Source organism: Diospyros lotus, chromosome 2 (assembly GCF_014633365.1).
Source record: "Diospyros lotus cultivar Yz01 chromosome 2, ASM1463336v1, whole genome shotgun sequence".
NCBI lineage: Eukaryota > Viridiplantae > Streptophyta > Magnoliopsida > Ericales > Ebenaceae > Diospyros > Diospyros lotus.
In genome coordinates, this window is record NC_068339.1 from 3,800,551 (window position 1) to 3,822,198 (window position 21,648).

The following is a 21,648-nucleotide window of genomic DNA, read 5'->3' on the forward strand; positions in this document are numbered from 1 at the left end:
TTTTAGTTCAATACTTATACTTGTTATTTTTAAATTATTTAATTAATTTTTTGTATTGTTTTAGAATTGACAAAGGTTACCGTTGACAGCCCCGTACCTATGGAAATTTAGATTTTAAAGACTTATGCTTATGCATTTGTAAGTAAGAGAATTTGTGCCTCTCAATATTTTAATTTCAATATATGCTTTGATGTGTTTAATGCATTAGTTAATATTTCTTTATTGCATTATTTTACAGATTTAGAATGAAGCATATACGACATTTTAGTGCATTTGACTTCTCCAATATGATCATCAGTGTACTGTAAACTAGAGTGGACAATTTTGAGTAAAGTGGATTGTGGACATTTGATCCTTTTTTATTTGGTTTCCTACCCAATTCTATTGGTTTAGAGTAACTTTGGGCCTTTCCATTATGCTTAATTTATCTGTGGTATTTATGTATTTATTTATTTTTTTTTGCCTTCAAGCTTCCAGTGTAGCAGTTTCCATATTGATGACTTCTATGTATTTCTCTTATGTAATGGTTTGATGGATCCATTAATTACAGATTTAAGAAATATGAATGCTTTAGCAAAGGTATGCATTTCATTTTAGGTTTGTACTTGCTATATATTATTAGAGTAGTGGTTAAATGTCAATGGACTGTGTTTTACAGGTAATGAGGTAGAGATGGATTGATAGAGGGGCCCTGACTCTTGCGTGGCTAAAGTGAAATTTCAAATTGACACTGAAACTCATGACCCTCTTGATATTGGTATGTAGACTTTTTGAATGAAGCAACTTGGAATTTTATACATAGCTTCACACTAGTAGACATATAATTCATTTGATGCAAATGGATATATTATGAGTTATTGTTCTAGTTTGTTGATTGATAATGCTTTAGTGGATATTCATGTGTTTGGAACTTTGATGGTATGGTGTGGGTTTGTGTTTGCTATAGTTTTCTATTTTTGTTGCCCGAAATTCATAGAATATTTGGTAGGATTTTCTGATCCTATGGGTATTAATTAAAGTCCGATTTTGAGTGATATATGGTCATTTGTGCATTGCAGATTTTATGTTTTGCAGATTTTTTAATGTGCTTTGCAGATTTTATGTTTTGTTCCCTTGAAAATCTGGGAATTTTTTGCTTTCTTTCATGCTTTCTTTCCCACTTAAAATGTTAGGAATCTATTGCCAAGGTATCTGCTTTGTCAACTTCGGTAGATTTTCAAATGTTCGGTTAGATCGAACAAACCGATCGAACTGACTTGTTCGGTTCGGTTATATACCGATCGGTTACCGGGTCGGTTAGAATTTTAGGCAAAACTTTGGTTATTAAGTCGGTTCGGTTAGCCTATTTATAGTTCGGTTATCGGTTAGTTCGGTTATATTGAGTTGTCGGTCGGTTCGGTTCGGTTATAGCGGCCGGTTCGATTCGGTTCGGTTAGTGAATTTTGGACGGTTCGGTTCGGTTATAACTGATTGCACACCCCTACTCCTTGCCCCCCCCCCCCCCCCAATCCAACAAGTTGAACCAAGGTCTCTAGGCTAGATAGAGACCCCCTAGTTCAACCAGTGAGTTTCTGTCTAGCCTATTGCTGGTTGAACCAAGGGGTCTTCTTGTCCAGAGCAAGATTGGATAAAATTTGATGCTAGATTGATAAAAACATTATTCTGATGCTAAAGCCATATATCGGAACAGAGGAGAGAGAGAGACAAATGTAAATAGCCTCATTGATCTTTCCATTAAATGGATCTCAGCCTTTAAATACTAGCCCTAAAACTAATACATCAAAATTACCAAAGTACCATTGTTCAAAACAGCATATCGTTCAAAACAGCAATACTAGAAATGAAATAACAGAAACAAAAATACAATGAAATGAATTAAAAATCAAATACTCTGTTATGCCCCCTCAAGATGGACCATGAGGATTGAGAATGGCCATCTTGGACAGTAATGAAAAAAGGTGAGAACGAGGCAAAGCTTTGGTAAACATATCTGCCAGTTGATGGTTAGACCGAATAGGGAGAAGCTTGATCTGACCAGTTAAGACCTTGTCACGAACAAAATAGCAATCAAGCTCTATATGCTTGGTGCGTTCATGGAAAATCGGGTTAGTAGCAATATGGACAGCAGCTTGATTATCACAAAATAGGATAGCAGGTGCAGAAACAGAAACTTGAAAATCTAACAAGAGCTGGGTAATCCAAGTGAGTTCACTAACAGTGGCAGCCAAGGCACGATACTCAGTTTCAGCTGAGGAACGAGATACAGTAGCTTGCTTTTTAGAGCGCCAAGATACCAAACAATCACCAAGAAATACGCAATAACCCGTGATTGAACACCGGGTATCTAAACAAGAAGCCCAGTCAGCATCTGAGAAAGCCCTAAGCTGCATAGATGAAGTTGCTGGAAAAAATAAACCTTGGCCAGGAGCTGCCTTAAGGTATTGCAGCAAGTGATAAACAAAATCAAGATGGGATTGGCGAGGACTGGATACAAACTGACTGAGTTTGTGAACCGCAAAAGTGATATCCGGCCGGGAAATAGTAAGATATAACAACCTGCCTACCAATCTTCGATAAAGAGAAGAATCCTCAAGCAACTGACTATCAGAAGCACTAAGTTTCAGATTGGGTATCATAGGTAGAGAAACAGGCTTACTAGCCAAGAGACCAGAATCTTCCAACAATTGCAACGTATAATGTCTTTGAGAAAAGAATATACCCTTTTCAGATTGAGCAATCTCCAAGCCAAGAAAATATCGCAATTTTCCAAGGTCTTTAAGTTTGAATTGGCTGTGGAGAAACAACTTAAGATCATTTATAGCTGTAAGATTGGGGCCTGTGAGGATGATATCATCCACATACACCAAAAGAGCCACAAAAGAAGATCCTTTGCCCTTAGTAAACAATGAATAATCAGATTTGGACTGGACAAAACCAAATTGAAGGAGGGCATTAGAAAATTTTGAAAACCACTGCCTTGAAGCCTGTTTTAAACCATAAATTGATTTATGTAACCGGCAAACTAATTTCTCCCTTGTTGAACCAACCGGGATTGGAGGCCTATATCCAAGAGGCAATTCCATATACACTTCTTCAAAAAGATCCCCATTAAAAAAAGCATTGTTCACATCTAATTGCACAAGAGACCACCTATTCATAGCCGCAAGAGCCAGCAGAATTTTTACAGTAACCAGTTTTGCTACAGGAGAAAAGGTGTCCAAAAAATCCAATCCTTCTTGTTGGGTATATCCTTTTGCAACCAAGCGAGCCTTATGTCTCTCTATAGACCCATCAGACTTGTATTTTATTTTATAAACCCATTTACACCCAATGGCATGCTTGTGCGGAGGCAAAGAAGTGACTGTCCAAGTGTGGTTAAGATGCATAGCATCTAACTCAGCTTTCATGGCATCTCTCCAATGGGCATGGGGAACAGCTTGATGATAGAAGTGAGGCTCAAAATCAGCTGACACTTGAAGTAGAAATGAGCTATGGGCTGGAGAAAAATTTGAATAAGAAAGGTATTGAGACAAGGGATAAGGACTGTTGGTTGAAGGAGGTGTCTTGTGAGAAAGAAGGTTGCAATGAAAGTCCTGAAGGTATGTAGGAGGTCTAATCACCCTAGTAGATCTGCGAACTGAAGTGACAGAATTAGGTAAAGAAGGTGGACTATCAATAGGATTAGGCAAAGAAGAGGAAAGAGGGTCAATTGTAGAAAAATATGAAGGAACAACCGGCAATGGAGCATGGGAAGAAGGCAAGTCAGTGGCTGGGAATGGAAGCACCAAATCATGGAATGGGTCAACTACATCATCAGGAAGAGTGACAGAATGAAAAGGGAAAATGTGCTCATGAAATTGCACATCCCGGGAAATGAAAATGGATTTGGTGTGAAGATCATAAAGTTTGTATCCTTTAATATTTGGAGGATAACCAACAAAAATGCAGGCAACAGCCCTAGGATGAAATTTTGATCTATGAGAGGACAATGTAGAGGCAAAACAAAGGCTACCAAACACTCGAAGAGGGGTATAATCAACTGGTGACTAATATAACAGTTGATAAGGTGTTTTGGAATGCAAGAGAGGAGAAGGAGTTCTATTTATCAGGTAAGTGGCAGTGAGAATACAGTCACCCCAGAACTGAATAGGGACCCTAGATTGAAAAAAAAGTGCTCGTGCCACATTTAAGAGATGCTGATGTTTCCTTTCAACCACTGAGTTTTGTTCAGGCCTCTCAACACATGAAAACTGGTGAATAACTCCTTTAGAGGCAAAATAATAAGCAAATTTAAGTTCAGGAGCATTATCTGACCTAAACCTTTTAATCTTCTTATTGAATTGAGTTTCTACCAGAGAAAAAAAACTTAGGGATAATGGCCTTAGCTTCTGATTTATTTCTCATAAGGAAAACCCAAGTGTATCTCGTGCAATCATCAACTAAGGTCAAGAAATATTTATATCCAACATAGGTAGGCACATGATAAGGACCCCAAGTGTCACAATGAATCAAATCAAAAGCATTCTGTGATAGGTGATTATGAGATATAAAAGACAGTCTCCTTTGTTTAGCTAAGGGACAAACAGAACAAAAATCATGATCAGTAGTATGGAATTGAAGTTGAGGCTTTATTAAATCCAATCTCTTGAAAGAGAGATGCCCTAGCCTGTTATGCCAAGTAGTCTTACTAACATGAGCTACTATGGCCACAGGAACCCCAAAATCTACTACACCAGAAATAGCATCCAAAACATATAATCCAGCAATCAATTCAGCCTTGCCAATCATCTTCGAAGTGTGTGCATCTTGTATTGTATAGGAATGAGAGGTAAAATTGAGACTCATAGAATTTTGTCTTACTAATGCACTCACTGAAATAAGGTTAAACTTAAAATGAGGCACATATAGAACATTGTCCAACACTATATGTGGAGTAAGTTTAACACTGCCCGTGTATTGAACTAAAATCCGTGTGTGGTCAGGTAAAGTAACATAAGCATCCCGAATAGGCTTCAACTCAACAAAAGATGCAAAATTAGAACACACATGACTTGTGGCTCCAGAATCCAACACCCAATGATTAGGATTACTAAGCAATGAACTGATATTAATAGAAAAACAGATACCTGATGCTTGACCAGAAGAAGAAGGGGCATCAGAAGGAGTAGACTCAGCATTTTCTTGCTTGACAACTGAGAGGTGAGAACTCAGCATGCTCAAAAGACTCTGATATTGCAGTGGACTCAAGGACTGCATAAATCCTTCTACTCCTTGAGTTTGAGAGGAGCTAGAGATAGATCCTGATACCTGACTCACAACGGGATTTTTATTCTGATTATTAACAGCCATGTGACCAGAATTATTTCCTCGTTGTCTAGGCTTATAACCGGGAGGATATCCATGGAGTTTGTAACACTTATCTATGGTATGTCCAGTAAACCCGCAATGAGTACAAAAGGACTTCTCCCTCTTCTGATTTTTACCCTGACCAGACTGATATGTGTCATTCTTGACCAATAGTGTAACAGGATCAGAATTACCAAATATATTATGTATGTTTCTTTGGTTCTCCTCTTGTGTAACCAAGGCAAAAACCTTATTGATAGGTGGAATAGGGTCCATCAACAATAATTGTCCTCTAACTTGAGAATAAGTGTCATTTAAACCCATAAGAAAAGACATGACATACTTGGTATGATAATATTCAGCTAAAGACTTCAAACCACCACATGTACATTTTCGACAAGAACAAGTTGGCCTATAGCTGCTAAGTTCATCCCAAATGATCTTTAATTTGGTAAAATAGGCACTTATTGATAGCTGTCCTTGTTGCAGGTTTATCAATTCTCTCCTAAGTTGGAAGATTCGAGGACCATTAGCTTGTTGATATCTTTCTTTTAAATCATTCCATATGCCATAAGCAGAATCAGAAAAAATAATACTTGCTGAGATTTCTTTAGAGACAGAGTTCAATATCCATGAAATCACTATGTTATTGTTCCGTATCCAAGAACTGAGAAGTGGATCATCACCCGATGGCCGAGAAATCAAGCCATTTACAAACCCTAATTTGTTCTTTACCGAGAGTGCGATGAGCATGGCACGACTCCAGGATGAGTAGTTGTCTCCCGCCAAAGGTTGCGACACCAGCAATAGTCCAGGATTGTCGGAGTGGTGCAAATAGTAGGGGCTCAAGACATCGTCAATGGCAGATGAGTGACTCATTGACGGAGAAGATATTTTTGGAAACATATTCGCCATAGAACAAGTATGGACGATCGAAGAAAAAGAAAACAATAGCAGGAAGCTGCCACGGAAAGAGATCGATTTTTGGATCTCCGATCAAAAGATATAAAGGAGGAAAACTCCGAACAATGGAGATTCACAACGAAGAGAGAAAATACAGCGAAGAGAGAAACGTACCTAAGACTCGTTGAGCTCGTCGGAGTCGAAGATCACCGGAGAAAGGACCGTGATCGATGGAGACGAAAGCGCGAGCCTAGGGTTTCAGAAAGCTCTCTGATACCATATCGGTACAGAGGAGAGAGAGAGACAAATGTAAATAGCCTCATTGATCTTTCCATTAAATGGATCTCAGCCTTTAAATACTAGCCCTAAAACTAATACATCAAAATTACCAAAGTACCATTGTTCAAAACAGCATATCGTTCAAAACAGCAATACTAGAAATGAAATAACAGAAACAAAAATACAATGAAATGAATTAAAAATCAAATACTCTGTTACCATATATAGCTAAAAGAAAAAAAATGATATTTAAAAAAAAAGTATTAGACGTGTAATTTAAGCACCTAATTCTCCACCTTTGACACTTTCCTCTTGCTCATGCTCACATAATTTTTGGAGTCCTTGAAACCTGTCACGGCAACCAAAAGCATTTGTCTTTCTTCCATCTTTAATGTTGCAATGGTATTATTTTCCTGCGAACCTGTGTAATTTTCGTTTTCATCAGGTTATTGGGAAAGCACTTGTCCTTGTTGAGATAATTAATTACATCCAGTCAACTACAGCGCCAAGTTGAGGTAACTGTAACCGTCCCTGAATGCTTATCCATTTTATGACATTACTATTGCTTCCACTTGAGAAGCTTATTTGCCTTCTGCGCGCAATTTGAGTATTTCAGTTCTTGTCAATGAAGCTTGAAGCAGTCAATTCAAGGATGAACCCCTCCTTTGAGGGATTTGCTTCTAAAGATGTAAGTCTTACTGATTAATTATGCTGATGATTTTTTTGACCTTTACCTTTTAGTGTTATTGCTATCAATACATAAGGTCTTCCTAGAAATGCTTGTTTAATTCCAGACTGTTACGGAAACTGCTTGTTGTCATTTGGAAAATTGACAGCAGTAGCAAAGATGGTGATTCAGTCCATTGTTCAGCATTATGAAGGTTTGGATAAGCTCAAAGAACCAATTATGATTGTGCTACTTAATGTTTACAGTAAAGATGGATTCTGTATTTAACAATTTATCTTTCTAGGAGATTCCTCCCGCCCGAAGGTTGGTAGCTTAATTAAATTGCATTTTACTGGCTCGAAGAGAAGAGAAATCACAACTCTCTCTCTTACACACACCCACACACACGCAGAAAAGTAAATTTCTTTCCTCCCTTATTGAGTTTTTGGTGAAACAACATGATATTTTATTCTTGTGTTTAGTTTTAATGATAAAAAATAAATAATTTATATTTTAAGTCAAATATATAATTTTCAAGTTTTCAAACAAAAATTAATTTCAAGTATTTTATTAAAATGAAAATAAAAATCAAATAAATTATAATTTTCTTTATTCTTATACATGGAGATTTATACAAACAAACAAATATTATGATGAAATCTCTCATGATTTTTTTTTAAATATTAGTTTTTAAACCATTGATCAAAATAAAGCAATATTTTTGGAAGGCAAAAGGAACATTTATGTTCTTGATAAATTGATATTTTTTCTTTGATATAATTTTAATGATAAAAATTAATTACATTTTGATGATGAAATTAGTTTATAATGTTTATTGATTTGGTGCACAAAACTACATTTATATGATCTAAGTACCAAAATTAAAATCAATTTTATTATGAATTTCAATGTCAAAAATTTTGTAATAAATCACTTAACGTCATTTGGAATATTATATTTTTATTTGATCAAAAATAAAAGATTTCTCTTAAAACAAAATCAATCATATGTCGACTATATTGAAAATTTTTCTTGTTCTATTGACTATCTTCAAACAATCTATCAACAGACAGAATGTTAGTTTTTAATCTTTTAAAGTTTTATCTTGATCTGTCGACTAATCCATTTCATCTGTTGATTAACCTTTGAATTTGTTGACTAAGTCATTTCATTTGTCAACTAATCTTTTAATCTGCCGACTAACCTCAAGCAATTTGTCGACTAACAGAATGATGGTTTTTAATCTTTTGAAGTTTTGCCATTGTAACACCCCACTTTCACGGGCATGTTATATAACTTAATGCTAGAATAGGTGTTCACCAATAGCAGAAGCATGAATCAAACTTAAGCATACATCAAACCATATTAATAATACATGATCGTTTCAGACATATCCCATAATATAAGACTTTTCTTCAACAGAACATAAATTTTTCAACATAACTTGAAACATAATATAACATAACCAAATCTTCATGAATAAGCAGAACATCGGATCTATACGTAGAATCCATCGACCACGTCATCATGTACATCGAACCCTAACTTTATCATTAACCATAAATAAGGTTATACATTATCATTTTTCAAAACGTTCAGAATTTGATGTATCAGAATTTAAACACACGGGTTACATAACATTCAATTATTACATCTTGCACTTTGCTAAGTGTCATATAATGTGTTATTCATCCTCGTTTTTGCTACAATCTTTATTTAGAATGTTTAAATATTCTAGGGGCAAAGCCTAAGTAAGATGATAAATCATTTAAGAAATGGTACATCATTCATATCTCAAGTTTGTATGCAATGCAACATAACATCATTCTTTTCGTTTGAGTCGACCACACTCAACTGTTACTCTTCATTTTAACAGTCTCCTTACCAGGTCGAGATGTATGGGTGCACCCTTGGCAAAGCAGCGACGCCAGTCCCTAATCCTAAATCCTTATGTGTTGCATGATCAATAATATCATCGTGAACATATGCATAATTCGTCATCAATACATATAAATGCACTTTACATGATGCATAACATAATATAGCATGTCAATATGATAAAATTATTTGTATAAAACTAGTTTTGGGTTGAACCACTTACATTTTTGCACAAAGTTCAGAACACCTCGAAAAATGTGTATCATCTCGATTTGCATGCTCGACCTCGATTTTTGTGTTGAACTTAGAGATTATTTAATCTCGGGCCATAATGATCCCTAGACACCATATTTATTTCAAAGGAACATAAATATGTATTTTGCTCATATAATTTTTTCATAATTTCTTCTATTTTTATCCCATTTTTCTCTCTTAATATTTCAAATAAATATCTCATTAACTATTTTCTCAAATTTTTTCCCACAACAATTCATAATATTCTAAGAAATTTAAAAGAAAATTCCAGAACTTACCCTGATGCTCCGTTTACACGCATAACGAAGCTGGTCATTGAGGAAACTAAGAAACCCGAAAGTCAAACACCAAAACTTTGAACACGAACCCCCTTTATTCTATTTTATTATTATTTTTTTTGAGATTTTTTTCAAATTTTTTCAGCATTGCACGCGCCATTTTTTGGTCCTCCACGTGCCTCCATCCTCCACATGCCTCCACTCGCAGGGGCTAGCTGGCGCGTGCACTGTACGCGTCAATCTTCTTCCTTGGCCAGATTTTGGCAGCCACGCACCCAACCTAGTTTTTTTGCGATATCTTATTCATTTGAGCTTTGTTTCGCCTCTTGTTTGAACCTACGTCTTCTTCTCTTCATCATCTACAGGATAATACCTTCAAATCACTCGATCAGAGACATTTTTTGACTGCTCAAACAAATTTTTCGGCCAAACCCATTTTTCCGACGAAGTTTGATATCTCCCTCAACTTTCAACGAAAATTGCTCAAATTGTCCAAAAATAATCCTCTGGACATGGGGAACAAAAGCCCTTTATCTGCTGCCCTCAATTTTTCCTCGAATTCTCGGATCTGAGAGTTTAAATTTTTGAAGGATTCAGCCAACTCTTAAATCCTTTATTTATAAGCAAGCCTGAGCTCTCAAATGATCATGGTTGCTCAACCCAACGCCTCTAAGGATTTTACCTTCCCTAGATCGAGCCAAAATATCATTATTCAACTCTCAAATTTTGCACCAAATTTCGGCCAAAAACGACTTAAAACATGAAAAAATCGACCACCTTTGCGACTAATGTCGGCTTAAGCCCGACCCTGAGCATCCCTTGTCACCTTCCTCCAGCTTCTCGTGGCCGAAATTGGTTGTTGGGGACCAGCAAGGTGGCTGATCGGCCATGGCAGTTACCTCACTATTCAAGTTGCAAAAATTGCACTTCAGCTCCTCTATATATTTCTAATGTCACTTTGGTCTTTTTCTTGAAGCCCTTGAGCTTTCCAATAGTTCCATTATGACCCTCAATCTCTATACCTTTCATTTCATCCCGGAGGATTCGAGAATAACGTCATTTCGACCTCCCTCGGTCAAAATTAAGAAATTACACTTAGGTCCAAATCTACGTTTTGACGATAAACTTTTTCGTTTTAACTTGAAACCACTGAAGGGTTATTCTATATACTAAATATGAACCTCCTTGGGGTTCCGTTAATTTCTCGGAAGTCTCCTATGACAATTTGGTTTTTCAGCCTAAATCATAGTTGTACCAAAAACTGTCTTTGATCCGATTTCTTTCGATGCCATAAATCATGTCTTGATACGCTCGTCATTACCATATCATTTTTCTTAAACATCTCGGCTCAAGGGTACTCCTTACAATCTATTCGGTTGCTCATAACTGTACCAAAATGACCTTACAATCTTAATTTACCTGAAAATTGTATTTTTACCCTAAGATAAATTACTCTTGAGCCCTTTGAGAATTCTTGGGTATTACAGCTTTGATCTTTTGACTAACTCATTTTATCTGTCAACTAACCTTTGAATATGTTTACATGTCTCTGACAGCTTCCAATGACTAGTTCTTCAAACTCTAACGGCTATAAATGGTTAGTTTTCTCTTGAAACTTGTGGAGCACCTATAAATACAAATCAAGCATGATCTTGAAGAAACTAATGGATGGGAATAAAGCGATTTAAGCTTACATTTGATACTCATTTGTATTTATATTGATTGTGCTTCATTTTTCTCTCTTCAAGGGTTTAATTTTAATTTGTATCAATTCCTTTAAGGCTTATATCATTTTGAGAGACCTTATAACTAAAAGATTCATCTCTTAGATTCTCTATTTATTATTCAATTATTGTATTTCCTAATTTGTATAGTTAGATGGCCAACTTTTGTAAGTAGAAGGTTAATTTCCTAACAAATGTGTTAGAGGGTCTACCTTAAGTGTAGGAGGTTGTATATCCTAGTATTGGATTAGAGAGTCTACTTGGGTTCAAGCAAGAGATTTTAGTGAATTGGTTTAAAATCCTTACTGAGAAGGTAATATAGTAGATTAGCTTTGATTTAATCCAAACCACTATAAATCATTTGTGTTATTTGTCTTTCTTGCTTTACATTCTTTAAGTTTTATATCTGTAATTTTATATGTTTTATGTTTTAAATCACTAAAATATCAATTGGATCAAAAAAATTTTCAAGTTCTATCAAGTTTTTAAATTACCTAATTTACCCTCTTCCCTCTTGAGTGTGTGCCATAGCATTTCAAACCCATCACAACACTAATGTAGTCAATCCAAGTAATTAGAAAAAAGCTGCCCCCAGGGCATAGGTCGAGCGGTCGGGCAAGCGATATGCTGGTGTTAGTCCGGTGGATTGTGAGTTCAATTTTCGTCTTGCGTGGTGAGGCAAAGCCTCACATCTGCGATTTACCTCCCCTAGCATAATTGAGGGCATGAGCACTGGGGACCGCGCAAAAATGGTCATCCCAAGTAATAGAAAAAAAACTTAACTTAAATGAGATTCAAAGATGTTTTAAGTTTAGCATTTGCTGATATCCAGTTATTAATTAAAAATGCAAAATTTTGATATGTTTGTTTAAAATAAAAGAAAAAGAAAAGGTGCTAAAAAAAGCGCACTAGACCTGCAAAGCTCGTTGATGAATTTCTTGTATTGTGATGTATTGTGACTTATCTTATTTTGAAAGCACAAGACTTCACATGGATTGTAAATCTAAATGGGTCGTGGTAACAGTCTATATCCCTTTCTTGCTTTTTTTGCAGTTCAACACAGGATATGACTCTTGATGATGCGGTGATCGATCACCCTCTTCTGTCTCCTCCAATGTGCCTGCAATGGAGATGGGGACTTGCTCCCCCGATCAATCTCGACGATTAAGTCAGATATCTTTTTACTAGAAAAACCGAGTAAAATTACTTATGCTCCAATTATCAAAAGGTGATTCGATCCCTTACCTTTACCCCTCATCCTTCTTTTATCCTTGCGTTGAGATCAAGATTCCGATAGAGATCTTAGGGATCTTTATCCCACTTTTCTTGGAATCTTATCGATAAGGATTCCATAATAGTCGCCCTCTCCGAAGAGTTTGGGATAGCTTTCTTCCTTCGTCATCTTTGGCGAAAGAGTCTTAGGGACTTCCTTACCGAGCATCCTGCCAACTAGCGTGGTAACACACATCTGCCACGTGTCCTTCGAGATTCAAACAAGATCGCATTTGCGAAGTACCCCTTAAGCGAACACGTGGCTCGACTGCTATAGGACGCCTTCCCAGGACATGAGAGTAATTATGGACCTGAGGGTATTTTCCTCATCAACTCTTTTACCTCTCCTATCATTCACAATTTCTACAATCTTATTTTGACCCTGTTTCCTGGGTAGTGCTCTTCATGTCAGATAGTGATGGTTATGGTTATGAATTGATTCCCGGTTGAGCACATCTAGTATCCTTGCTTTTCCTACCCCTCCCTTCCTTCCCTTTTTATCTTCCCTAATCAGTTTCTCCTTTTATTCATTAGTTGTTTCCTTGTAGTTCATATGCCATGTCCTATTATGAGTTGTGCTTTGCATTTATCGTTCAAAGGAAGATACAGCAGATTCTCCTCTGTATTGAGTACCATTAAACCTTATTTTCTAAATAAGAGCTCTCTGAAGCAATGAATCTTATGAAAAGAATAGTGCGTGATTTTGTTCTTCTTGCCCTTTCTTTTATGCTTCTGACATAAATCTGGCGGTTCAGGTTGGGGCTCCAACATTTGATTCTACTGACATGATTTTTGGCTCACAAGCAAGAAGGGAATATATGCAAGGATCACAACCTAAATGGCTTCATATGCAGGTCGAAGAAACAGTTATCTTAGTATTTATCCCATCCTAATTCAACTACCCCAGTAACAATATGAACCCTTTGCAATTGTTTGTTTATTTGATAGTGTAATATGAGAAAAGATACAAACGAACACAGTCAGATGAATAGTAGAGACAGATATCAGTACCCACGAATAACATTCTAGACACCAAACTTGGATTTTATGCCATTGACAACCTCTTCATCTACTTGGAATGCTTTTGTCAACACATCATTAGGTATAGATGGTTTTGAAGCAAAAAGAGTCAAGGGCAGGACATCAGTTCCTGGTAGTTGACTGTTGAAAGCAGTAAGGATCAAGGCCTTCCCCGTCCCATTATTCATCTGAAAGTGAACCAGCCCTCTGGGAATCACAAACATCTGCCCAGCAGTCAGAACCTTTGAGTAGAACACATTCCCTGTCGTGACAAACCCTACAAGAACCTTCCCTTTAATCACTACGCCGGTCTCTGTTGAGCGAGGGTGCGAGTGAGGTGGATTTATTCCACCGGGAGCGAAGTCAACCCGATTCATGGATAGCCCTAGCGTGTTCAAACCGGGGAATGCAAGAACATTTCCGGCTGTGACATTCGCGCCGAATACGTTACTTGTGTTGCCCTCGTTGATCAGCCCGTCGAAGAAGAAGTCTTCTGAACTCACTTCTGAGGCTGGTTTGCAGGGGAAGCCATTAACACTCACAGAGGAATTAAGATCTGCAACACAGAAGTCCTGTAATGGTTCAGGATCAGCAGAAGAGTAAGGCAAGGGTAAAAGGAGCAAGACACTTAAACAGAGGATCAGCTGGACGCAGGAGCTTGAGAGGGTGACCATGGCAGCCATATGCTTTAGTTTTCTACACTTTGTAAGAAGATGAAGGTATTAGAGGGGGATTTATAGAGGTGGAAAGTCATGGTTTCCTATATGCTGGTTTTCGACTACACACAGTCCCCCTTAAAAAATACAGAATTAGATAACCAAAGAAAAATTGACGGGGATTAGTTTGGTTTGACATGGTAACACCCTATCGCTTATATGAACCCAAATGAAATTTAAGGACTGGAGACTTTCTCAACATGTTGATCTCAGGAGGCTTGACCCAGTAAAGCTTTTTATTTTTTATTTTTTAATCCTCATTAATAAGATCAGACTAGATGATCAAGAGATTTCACATGTGTTTAAATGGCAATCATATTTTAGAATTTATAAGGTTAAATAGTATTTAAGTGTCGTTTATAGATTTAATTATATCTTATTAAATTTGGAAGACAATGTCATTAACTCTTTTTTTTTTTTTTACAATATCTAAAAATGTTTTGACGTAGTTTTCAATGGCTAAGGCTTTCCTAACAAATCTACTTAAAGAAAAGTATAGATGGCAATTTATAATCATTACATCAATTTAATCCAATGTTGTTAGTTGTTAGAACACTTAATCATGTATTAGTTTTATTTTATTATCATTCCATTGTTATTTATTATGAATTATAAATTCAATTAAGCCAAAAAAAAGTAAAAAGACATCTTTTTTATTGGTTAAATTTGAAAAATCCAATGCCCCCCAAAAAAAGATCAAAAAATCAATTTTTATTAAAAAATCAAGTTTTGTGGCCCCACAAAACCCGATTTATTATATTAAAATGGTTTTTTTTATCCTTTTTTTCTTTTCTTGGCAAGGGGATTTTTTCACGTTATCCAATAGTCCCAAAAATAAATAAATTGTTGTCTAAAAATTATACTTGTATTTTTGAGTAAATTTTATAATCATTACATCAATTTAATCCAATGTTGTTAGTAGTTAGAACACTTAATCATGTATCGGTTGTGTTTTATTATCATTCCATTTTTGTTTATTGTGAATTATAAATTCAATTAAGCCAAAAAATATAAAAAGACAACATTTTTTATTGGTTAAATTTGAAAAATCCCATTGCCCAAAAAAAAGAAAAGGTCAAAAAATCCATTTTTTTTAAAAAAAATCAGGTTTTGTGGCCACAAAAAACCCGATTTATTTTATTAAAATGGTTTTTTTAATCATTTTTCTTTCTTTTCTTGGCTATGAGATTTTTCCTAGTTATCCAATAGTCTAAAAAAAAAATTATTGTTTAAAAATTATTCTGTATTTTTGGGTAAATTTTATAATCATTACATCAATTTAATCCAATGTTGTTAGTAATTAGAACACTTAATCGTGTATTGGTTGTGTTTTATTATCATTCTATTATTGTTTATTGTGAATAACAAATTCAATTAAGGCAAAAAATGTAAAAAGATATCATTTTTTATTGGTTAAATTTGAAAAATCCCATGCCCCCCCACCCAAAAAAAAAAAAGGATCAAAAAATCAATTTTTGTTAAAAAATCAAGTTTTGTGGCCTTACGAAACCCGATTTATTTTATTAAAATAGTTTTTTAATCTTTTTTTTTTCTTTTCTCTACCATGGAATTTTTCCAACTTATCCAATAGTCCCAAAAATAAATTATTGTTTAAAAATTATACTTGTATTTTTGGGTAAATTTTATAATCATTACATCAATTTAATACAATGTTGTTGGTAGTTAGAATAGTTAATCATGTATTGGTTGTGTTTTATTAATATTCTATTATTATTTATTGTGAATTATAATTTTAATTAAGCCAAAAAATATAAAAAGACATCGTTTTTTATTGGTTAAATTGAAAAATCCCATGGCACAAAAAAAAGAGAGTAAAAGATCAAAAAATTCATTTTTATTAAAAAATCAAGTTTTGTGGCCCCACAAAACCTGATTTATTTTATTAAAATGGTTTTTTTGATCCTTTTATTTTCTTTTCTTGGCCTTGAGATTTTTCCAAGTTATCCAATAGTCTAAAAAATAAATTATTGTTTAAAAATTATACTTGTATTTTTGGCTAAATTTTATAATCATTACATCAATTTAATCTAATGTTGTTAGTAGTTAGAACACTTAATCATGTATTGGTTGTGTTTTATTATTATTCCATTGTTGTTTATTGTGAATTATAAATTCAATTAAGCCAAAAAAATGTAAAAAGACATCATTTTTTATTGGTTAAATTTGAAAAATCCATAGCCCAAAAAAAAATCAAAAAACTAATTTTAATTAAAAAATCGGGTTTTGTGGCCCCACAAAATTGATTTATTTTATTAATTTATTTTTGCCCTTTTTTTTTCTTTTCTTGGCCATGAGATTTTTTCAAATTATCCAATAGTCCCCAAAATAAATTATTGTTTAAAAATTATATTTACATTTTTGGGTAAATTTTATAATCATTACAGCAATTTAATCCAATATTGTTAGTAATTAGAATACTTAATCATGCATTGGTTGTGTTTTATTATCATTCTATTGTTGTTTATTGTGAATAATAAATTCAATTAAGCCAAAAAAATATAAAAAAATCATTTTTTATTGGTTAAATTTGAAAATTTCCATGGCCCAAAAAAAAAAAATCAGGTTTTGTGGCCCACAAAACCCAATTTATTTCATTAAAATAGTTTTTTTGATCCTTTTTCTTTTCCTTTCTCTGCCATGGGATTTTTTCAAGTTATCCATTAGTCCCAAAAATAAATTATTGTTTAAAAATTATACTTGTATTTTTGGGTAAATTTTATAATCATTATATAAATTTAATACAATGTTGGTAGTAGTTAGAACACTTGATCATGTGTTGGTTGTATTTTATTAATAGTCCATTGTTGTTTATTGTGAATTATAAATTCAATTAAGCCAAAAAATTGTAAAAAGACATCATTTTTTATTGGTTAAAATTGAAAAATCTCATGGCCCAAAAAAAAAAAGTAAAAGATCAAAAAATTCATTTTTATTAAAGAATCAGGTTTTGTGACCCCACAAAACCCTATTTATTTTATTAAAATGGTTTTTTCTATCCTTTTTTTTTTCTTTTCTTGGCCATGAGATTTTTTCAAGTTATCCAATAGTTCCAAAAATAAATTATTGTTTAAAAATTATACTTGTATTTTTGAGTAAATTTTATAATCTTTACATTAATTTAATCTAATGTTGTTAGTAGTTAGAACACTTAATCATGTATTGGTTGTGTTTTATTATCATTACATTGTTGTTTAATTTGAATTATAAATTCAATTAAGTCGAAAAATATAAAAATACATCATTTTTTATTGATTAAATTTGAAAAATATCATAGCCAAAAAAAAAAAAAACAAAAAATCAATTTTTATTAAAAAACCGAGTTTTGTGGTCCCACAAAACCCCGAGGTTTGTGGCCCCACAAAACCCGATTTATTTTATTAAAATGGCTTTTTTATTCTTTTTTTTTTCTTTTCTTGGCCATGAGATTTTTTCAGGTTATCCAATAGTCCAAAAAATAAATTATTATTTAAAAATTTTACTTGTATTTTTGGGTAAATTTTATAATCATTACAGCATTTTAATCCAATGTTGTTAGTAGTTAAAACACTTAATTATGTATTGGTTGTGTTTTATTATCATTTCATTGTTGTTCATTGTGAATTATAAATTCAATTAAGCCAAAAAATGTAAAAAGACATCATTTTTTTGGGGTTGAGATTGAAAAATCACACGCCCCCCCCCCCCCCCAAAAGTAAAAGATAAAAAAATTTATTTTTATTAAAAAATCAATTTTTGTGGCCCCACAAAACCCAATTTATTTTATTAAAATGGTTTTTTTGATCTTTTTTTTTTCTTGGCCATGGGATTTTTCCAAGTTATCCAATACTCTCAAAAATAAATTATTGTTTAAAAATTATACTTGTATTTTTGGGTAAATTTTATAATCATTACATCAATTTAATCCAATATTGTTAGTAGTTAGAACACTTAATCATGTATTGATTATGTTTTATTATCATTCCGTTGTTGTTTATTGTGAATTATAAATTCAATTAAGCAAAAAAATGTAAAAAGATGTCATTTTTTATTGGATAACTTTGGAAAATCAGATGGCCCCAAAAAAAATAAAGATAAAAAAAATCCATTTTTATTAAAAAGTGAGGTTTTGTGGCTCCACAAAACCCGATTTATTTTATTAAAATGGTTTTTTTGATTTTTTTTTCTTTTCTTTGCCATGAGATTTTTCCAAGTTATCTAATAGTCCCAAAATAAATGACTGTTTAAAAATTATTCTTGTATTTTTGGGTAAATTTTATAATCATTACATCAATTTAATCCAAAGTTATTAGTAGTTAGAACACTTAATCATGTATTGGTTGTATTTTATTATCATTCCATTGTTGTTTATTGTGAATTATAAATTTAATTAAGGCAAAAAATATAAAAAGACATCATTTTTTATTGGTTAAATTTGAAAAATCTCATGACACCCCCCCCCCAAAAAAAAAAAATCAAAATATCAGGTTTTGTGGCTCCACAAAACCCTGTTTATTTCATTAAAATAGTTTTTTTGATCCTTTTTTTTTCTTTTCTCTGCCTTGGGATTTTTCCAAGTTATCCAATAATCCCAAAAATAAATTATTGTTTAAAAACTATACTTGTATTTTTGGGTAAATTTTATAATCATTACATCAATTTAATACAATGTTGTTAGTAGTTAGAACACTTAATCATATATTGGTTGTGTCTTATTAATATTCCGTTGTTGTTTATTATGAATTATCAATTCAATTATGCCAAAAAAATGTAAAAAGACATCATTTTTTATTGATTAAAATTGAAAAATCCCATGCCCCCCCCCCCCCAAAAAAAGTAAAAGATCAAAAAATCCATTTTTATTAAAAATCAAATTTTGTGGCCTCACAAAACCCGATTTATTTTATTAAAATGGTTTTCTTGATTCTTTTTTTTTCTTTTCTTGGTCATGAGATTTTTTCAAGTTATCCAATAGTCCCAAAAATAAATTATTGTTTAAAAATTATACTTGTATTTTTGGGTAAATTTTATAATCATTACATCAATTTAATCCAATGTTGTTAGTAGTTAGAACACTTAATCATGTATTGGTTGTGTTTTATTATCATTCCATTGTTGTTTATTGTGAATTATAAATTTAATTAAGCCAAAAATTGAAAAAGACATCATTTTTTATTGGTTAAATTTGAAAAATCCCATGGCCCAAAAAAAAAAGGTCAAAAAATCCATTTTTTAAAAAAAATCAGGTTTTGTGGCCCCACAAAACCCGATTTCTTTTATTGAAATGGTTTTTTTTATCCCCTTTTTTTCTTTTCTTGACTATAGAATTTTTCCAAGTTATCCAGTAATAACAAAAATAATTATTGTTTAAAAATTATACTTGTATTTTTGGGTAAATTTTATAATCATTACATCAATTTAATCCAATGTTGTTAGTAGTTATAACATTTAATCATGTATTGGTCGTGTTTTATTATCATTCCATTATTTTTTATTGTGAATTATAAATTCAATTAAGCCAAAAAATGTAAAAAGACATCAATTTTTGTCAAGTAACTTTGAAAAATCCCATGGCCCAAAAAAATAATAAAAGATCAAAAAATCAGGTTTTGTGGCCCTACAATACCTGATGACGTTGTGTCGTTTTGAAAAATTATTTTTTCATTAAAATCAGTATAGATCTGGAATAATATCTATCAAAATATTTTTTATTCATAACCAGAATCATACTGCACGACCTTTCTAAGCAATGTGATCACAAAACAAAAGAAATAGAAATGAAATCAATCCTTAGAGATTCAGTCAGTGAAATTGTTTGTTGGAGATAAAGAATTTTGTTGAATGAGATTTCAATGAAGTCGTTGTGATTGATGAAGATTGTTAAATGACTCAACAAGCAAAAAAATTGAATATATAATGAATGATTGAGTTTAGATGGTTTGACAGTTGAGAAAAAGAGAGTAACGTGAATGTTCGAAGATGACAGAGAAGAGAAAGGCAATATGAAAGAGACAGGGGTATTTTGGTAAATGAAGATAAGGACAATGTGGGCTTTTCAATTGAAAATCTCATTAAGGGTATTTTAGGCATCTCACAAAAAAATGGCTATAGAGTGCAATTAGTTTGTTTGATTTGTCAAAAACGTTTTTTTACTAGAAAGTGGTTAAAAATAATAATTTATTTTTGGGACTATTGGATAATTGGGAAAAATTCTATGGCCAAGAAAAGAAAAAAAACGGATCAAAAAAACTATTTTAATAATAACTGAATAACTATTTTTCAATTATTTAATAATACATATATATTTCAAATTTTCAATTATTTTTATTTAATCCTTTTTATTTATTATATATGTAATATTATTACATATATATTTAATAAAAAAAATGAAGGGAGGGAACCGAGCGAGACCCGACTAGTTATTAAATTATTAAAATAATTGTATTTATTTGAAAATAATGATAATTTAATGGTTGAAAATTTATTATTATAATTAAGATTTGTAATTATTATTACAATTGAAAAATAAAATAATAATCATTGAATAACAAATTTTCAGTTATTTATATGTAATAATACATATATATATTTAATAATTAAAAAGAGATGGGGACCTACTGTGGGTTCAAGACCCACCCAATTATTAAATTATTAAAAAATAAGAATTAATATTAAGAAATAATAATAATACTTTAATAGTTAAAAATTTATTATTATAATTATGAGGGGTTTCTCGGGTTTGTCTGTGAGGTAAAATAGAAATTCACCATTTTTATTTGATTTGTATTAAGGGTAGTTTGGTAATTTATTGTCTTTATTTTCATTCTTAATTTTTAATTAAAGTGGAGAGTTGAAAAGTCAAAGATTGAGGTCAAAAGTGGTAAAGTGGCTATTTTTTGCAACTAACCAAGGGGTCTTCTTGTCCAGAGCAAGATTGGATAAAATTTGATGCTAGATTGATAAATAACATTATTCTGATGCTAAAGCCATATATAGCTAAAAGAAAAAAAAATGATATTTAAAAAAAAGTATTAGACGTGTAATTTAAGCACCTAATTCTCCACCTTTGACACTTTCCTCTTGCTCATGCTCACATAATTTTTGGAGTCCTTAAAACCTGTCACGGCAACACAAAAGCATTTGTGTTTCTTCCATCTTTAATGTTGCAATGGTATTATTTTTCCTGCGAATCTGTGTAATTTTCGTTTTCATCAGGTTATTGGGAAAGCATTTGTCCTTGATGAGATAATTAATTACATCTAGTCAACTACAGCGCCTAGTTGAGGTAACTGTAATCGTCCCTAAAATGGTAC

The 21,648-nt window shown here is 32.7% G+C and overlaps 2 protein-coding genes across 3 annotated transcripts in view; one reads left to right on the forward strand and one right to left on the reverse strand.

Annotated features, from left to right (window-relative positions):
* The window catches only part of LOC127795086 (transcription factor BHLH089-like), a 38,092-nt gene that overhangs the window by 12,488 nt on the left and 3,956 nt on the right, over positions 1–21,648 (forward strand). Inside the window, exon 5 of one of the 2 annotated variants that reach the window (XM_052326540.1) lies at positions 7,145–7,216. The exons of the other annotated variant lie outside the window; for it this stretch is intronic. Coding sequence (XP_052182500.1) covers positions 7,145–7,216 — 72 coding nt within the window. The remainder of the gene's footprint in view (positions 1–7,144; positions 7,217–21,648) is intronic. 2 annotated transcript variants of the gene reach the window in all.
* LOC127795091 (germin-like protein subfamily T member 2) lies at positions 13,518–14,343 on the reverse strand. The gene has a single exon (XM_052326548.1). The coding sequence runs from the start codon at positions 14,303–14,305 to the stop codon at positions 13,628–13,630; it is 678 nt and encodes a 225-aa protein (XP_052182508.1). The 5' UTR covers positions 14,306–14,343; the 3' UTR covers positions 13,518–13,627.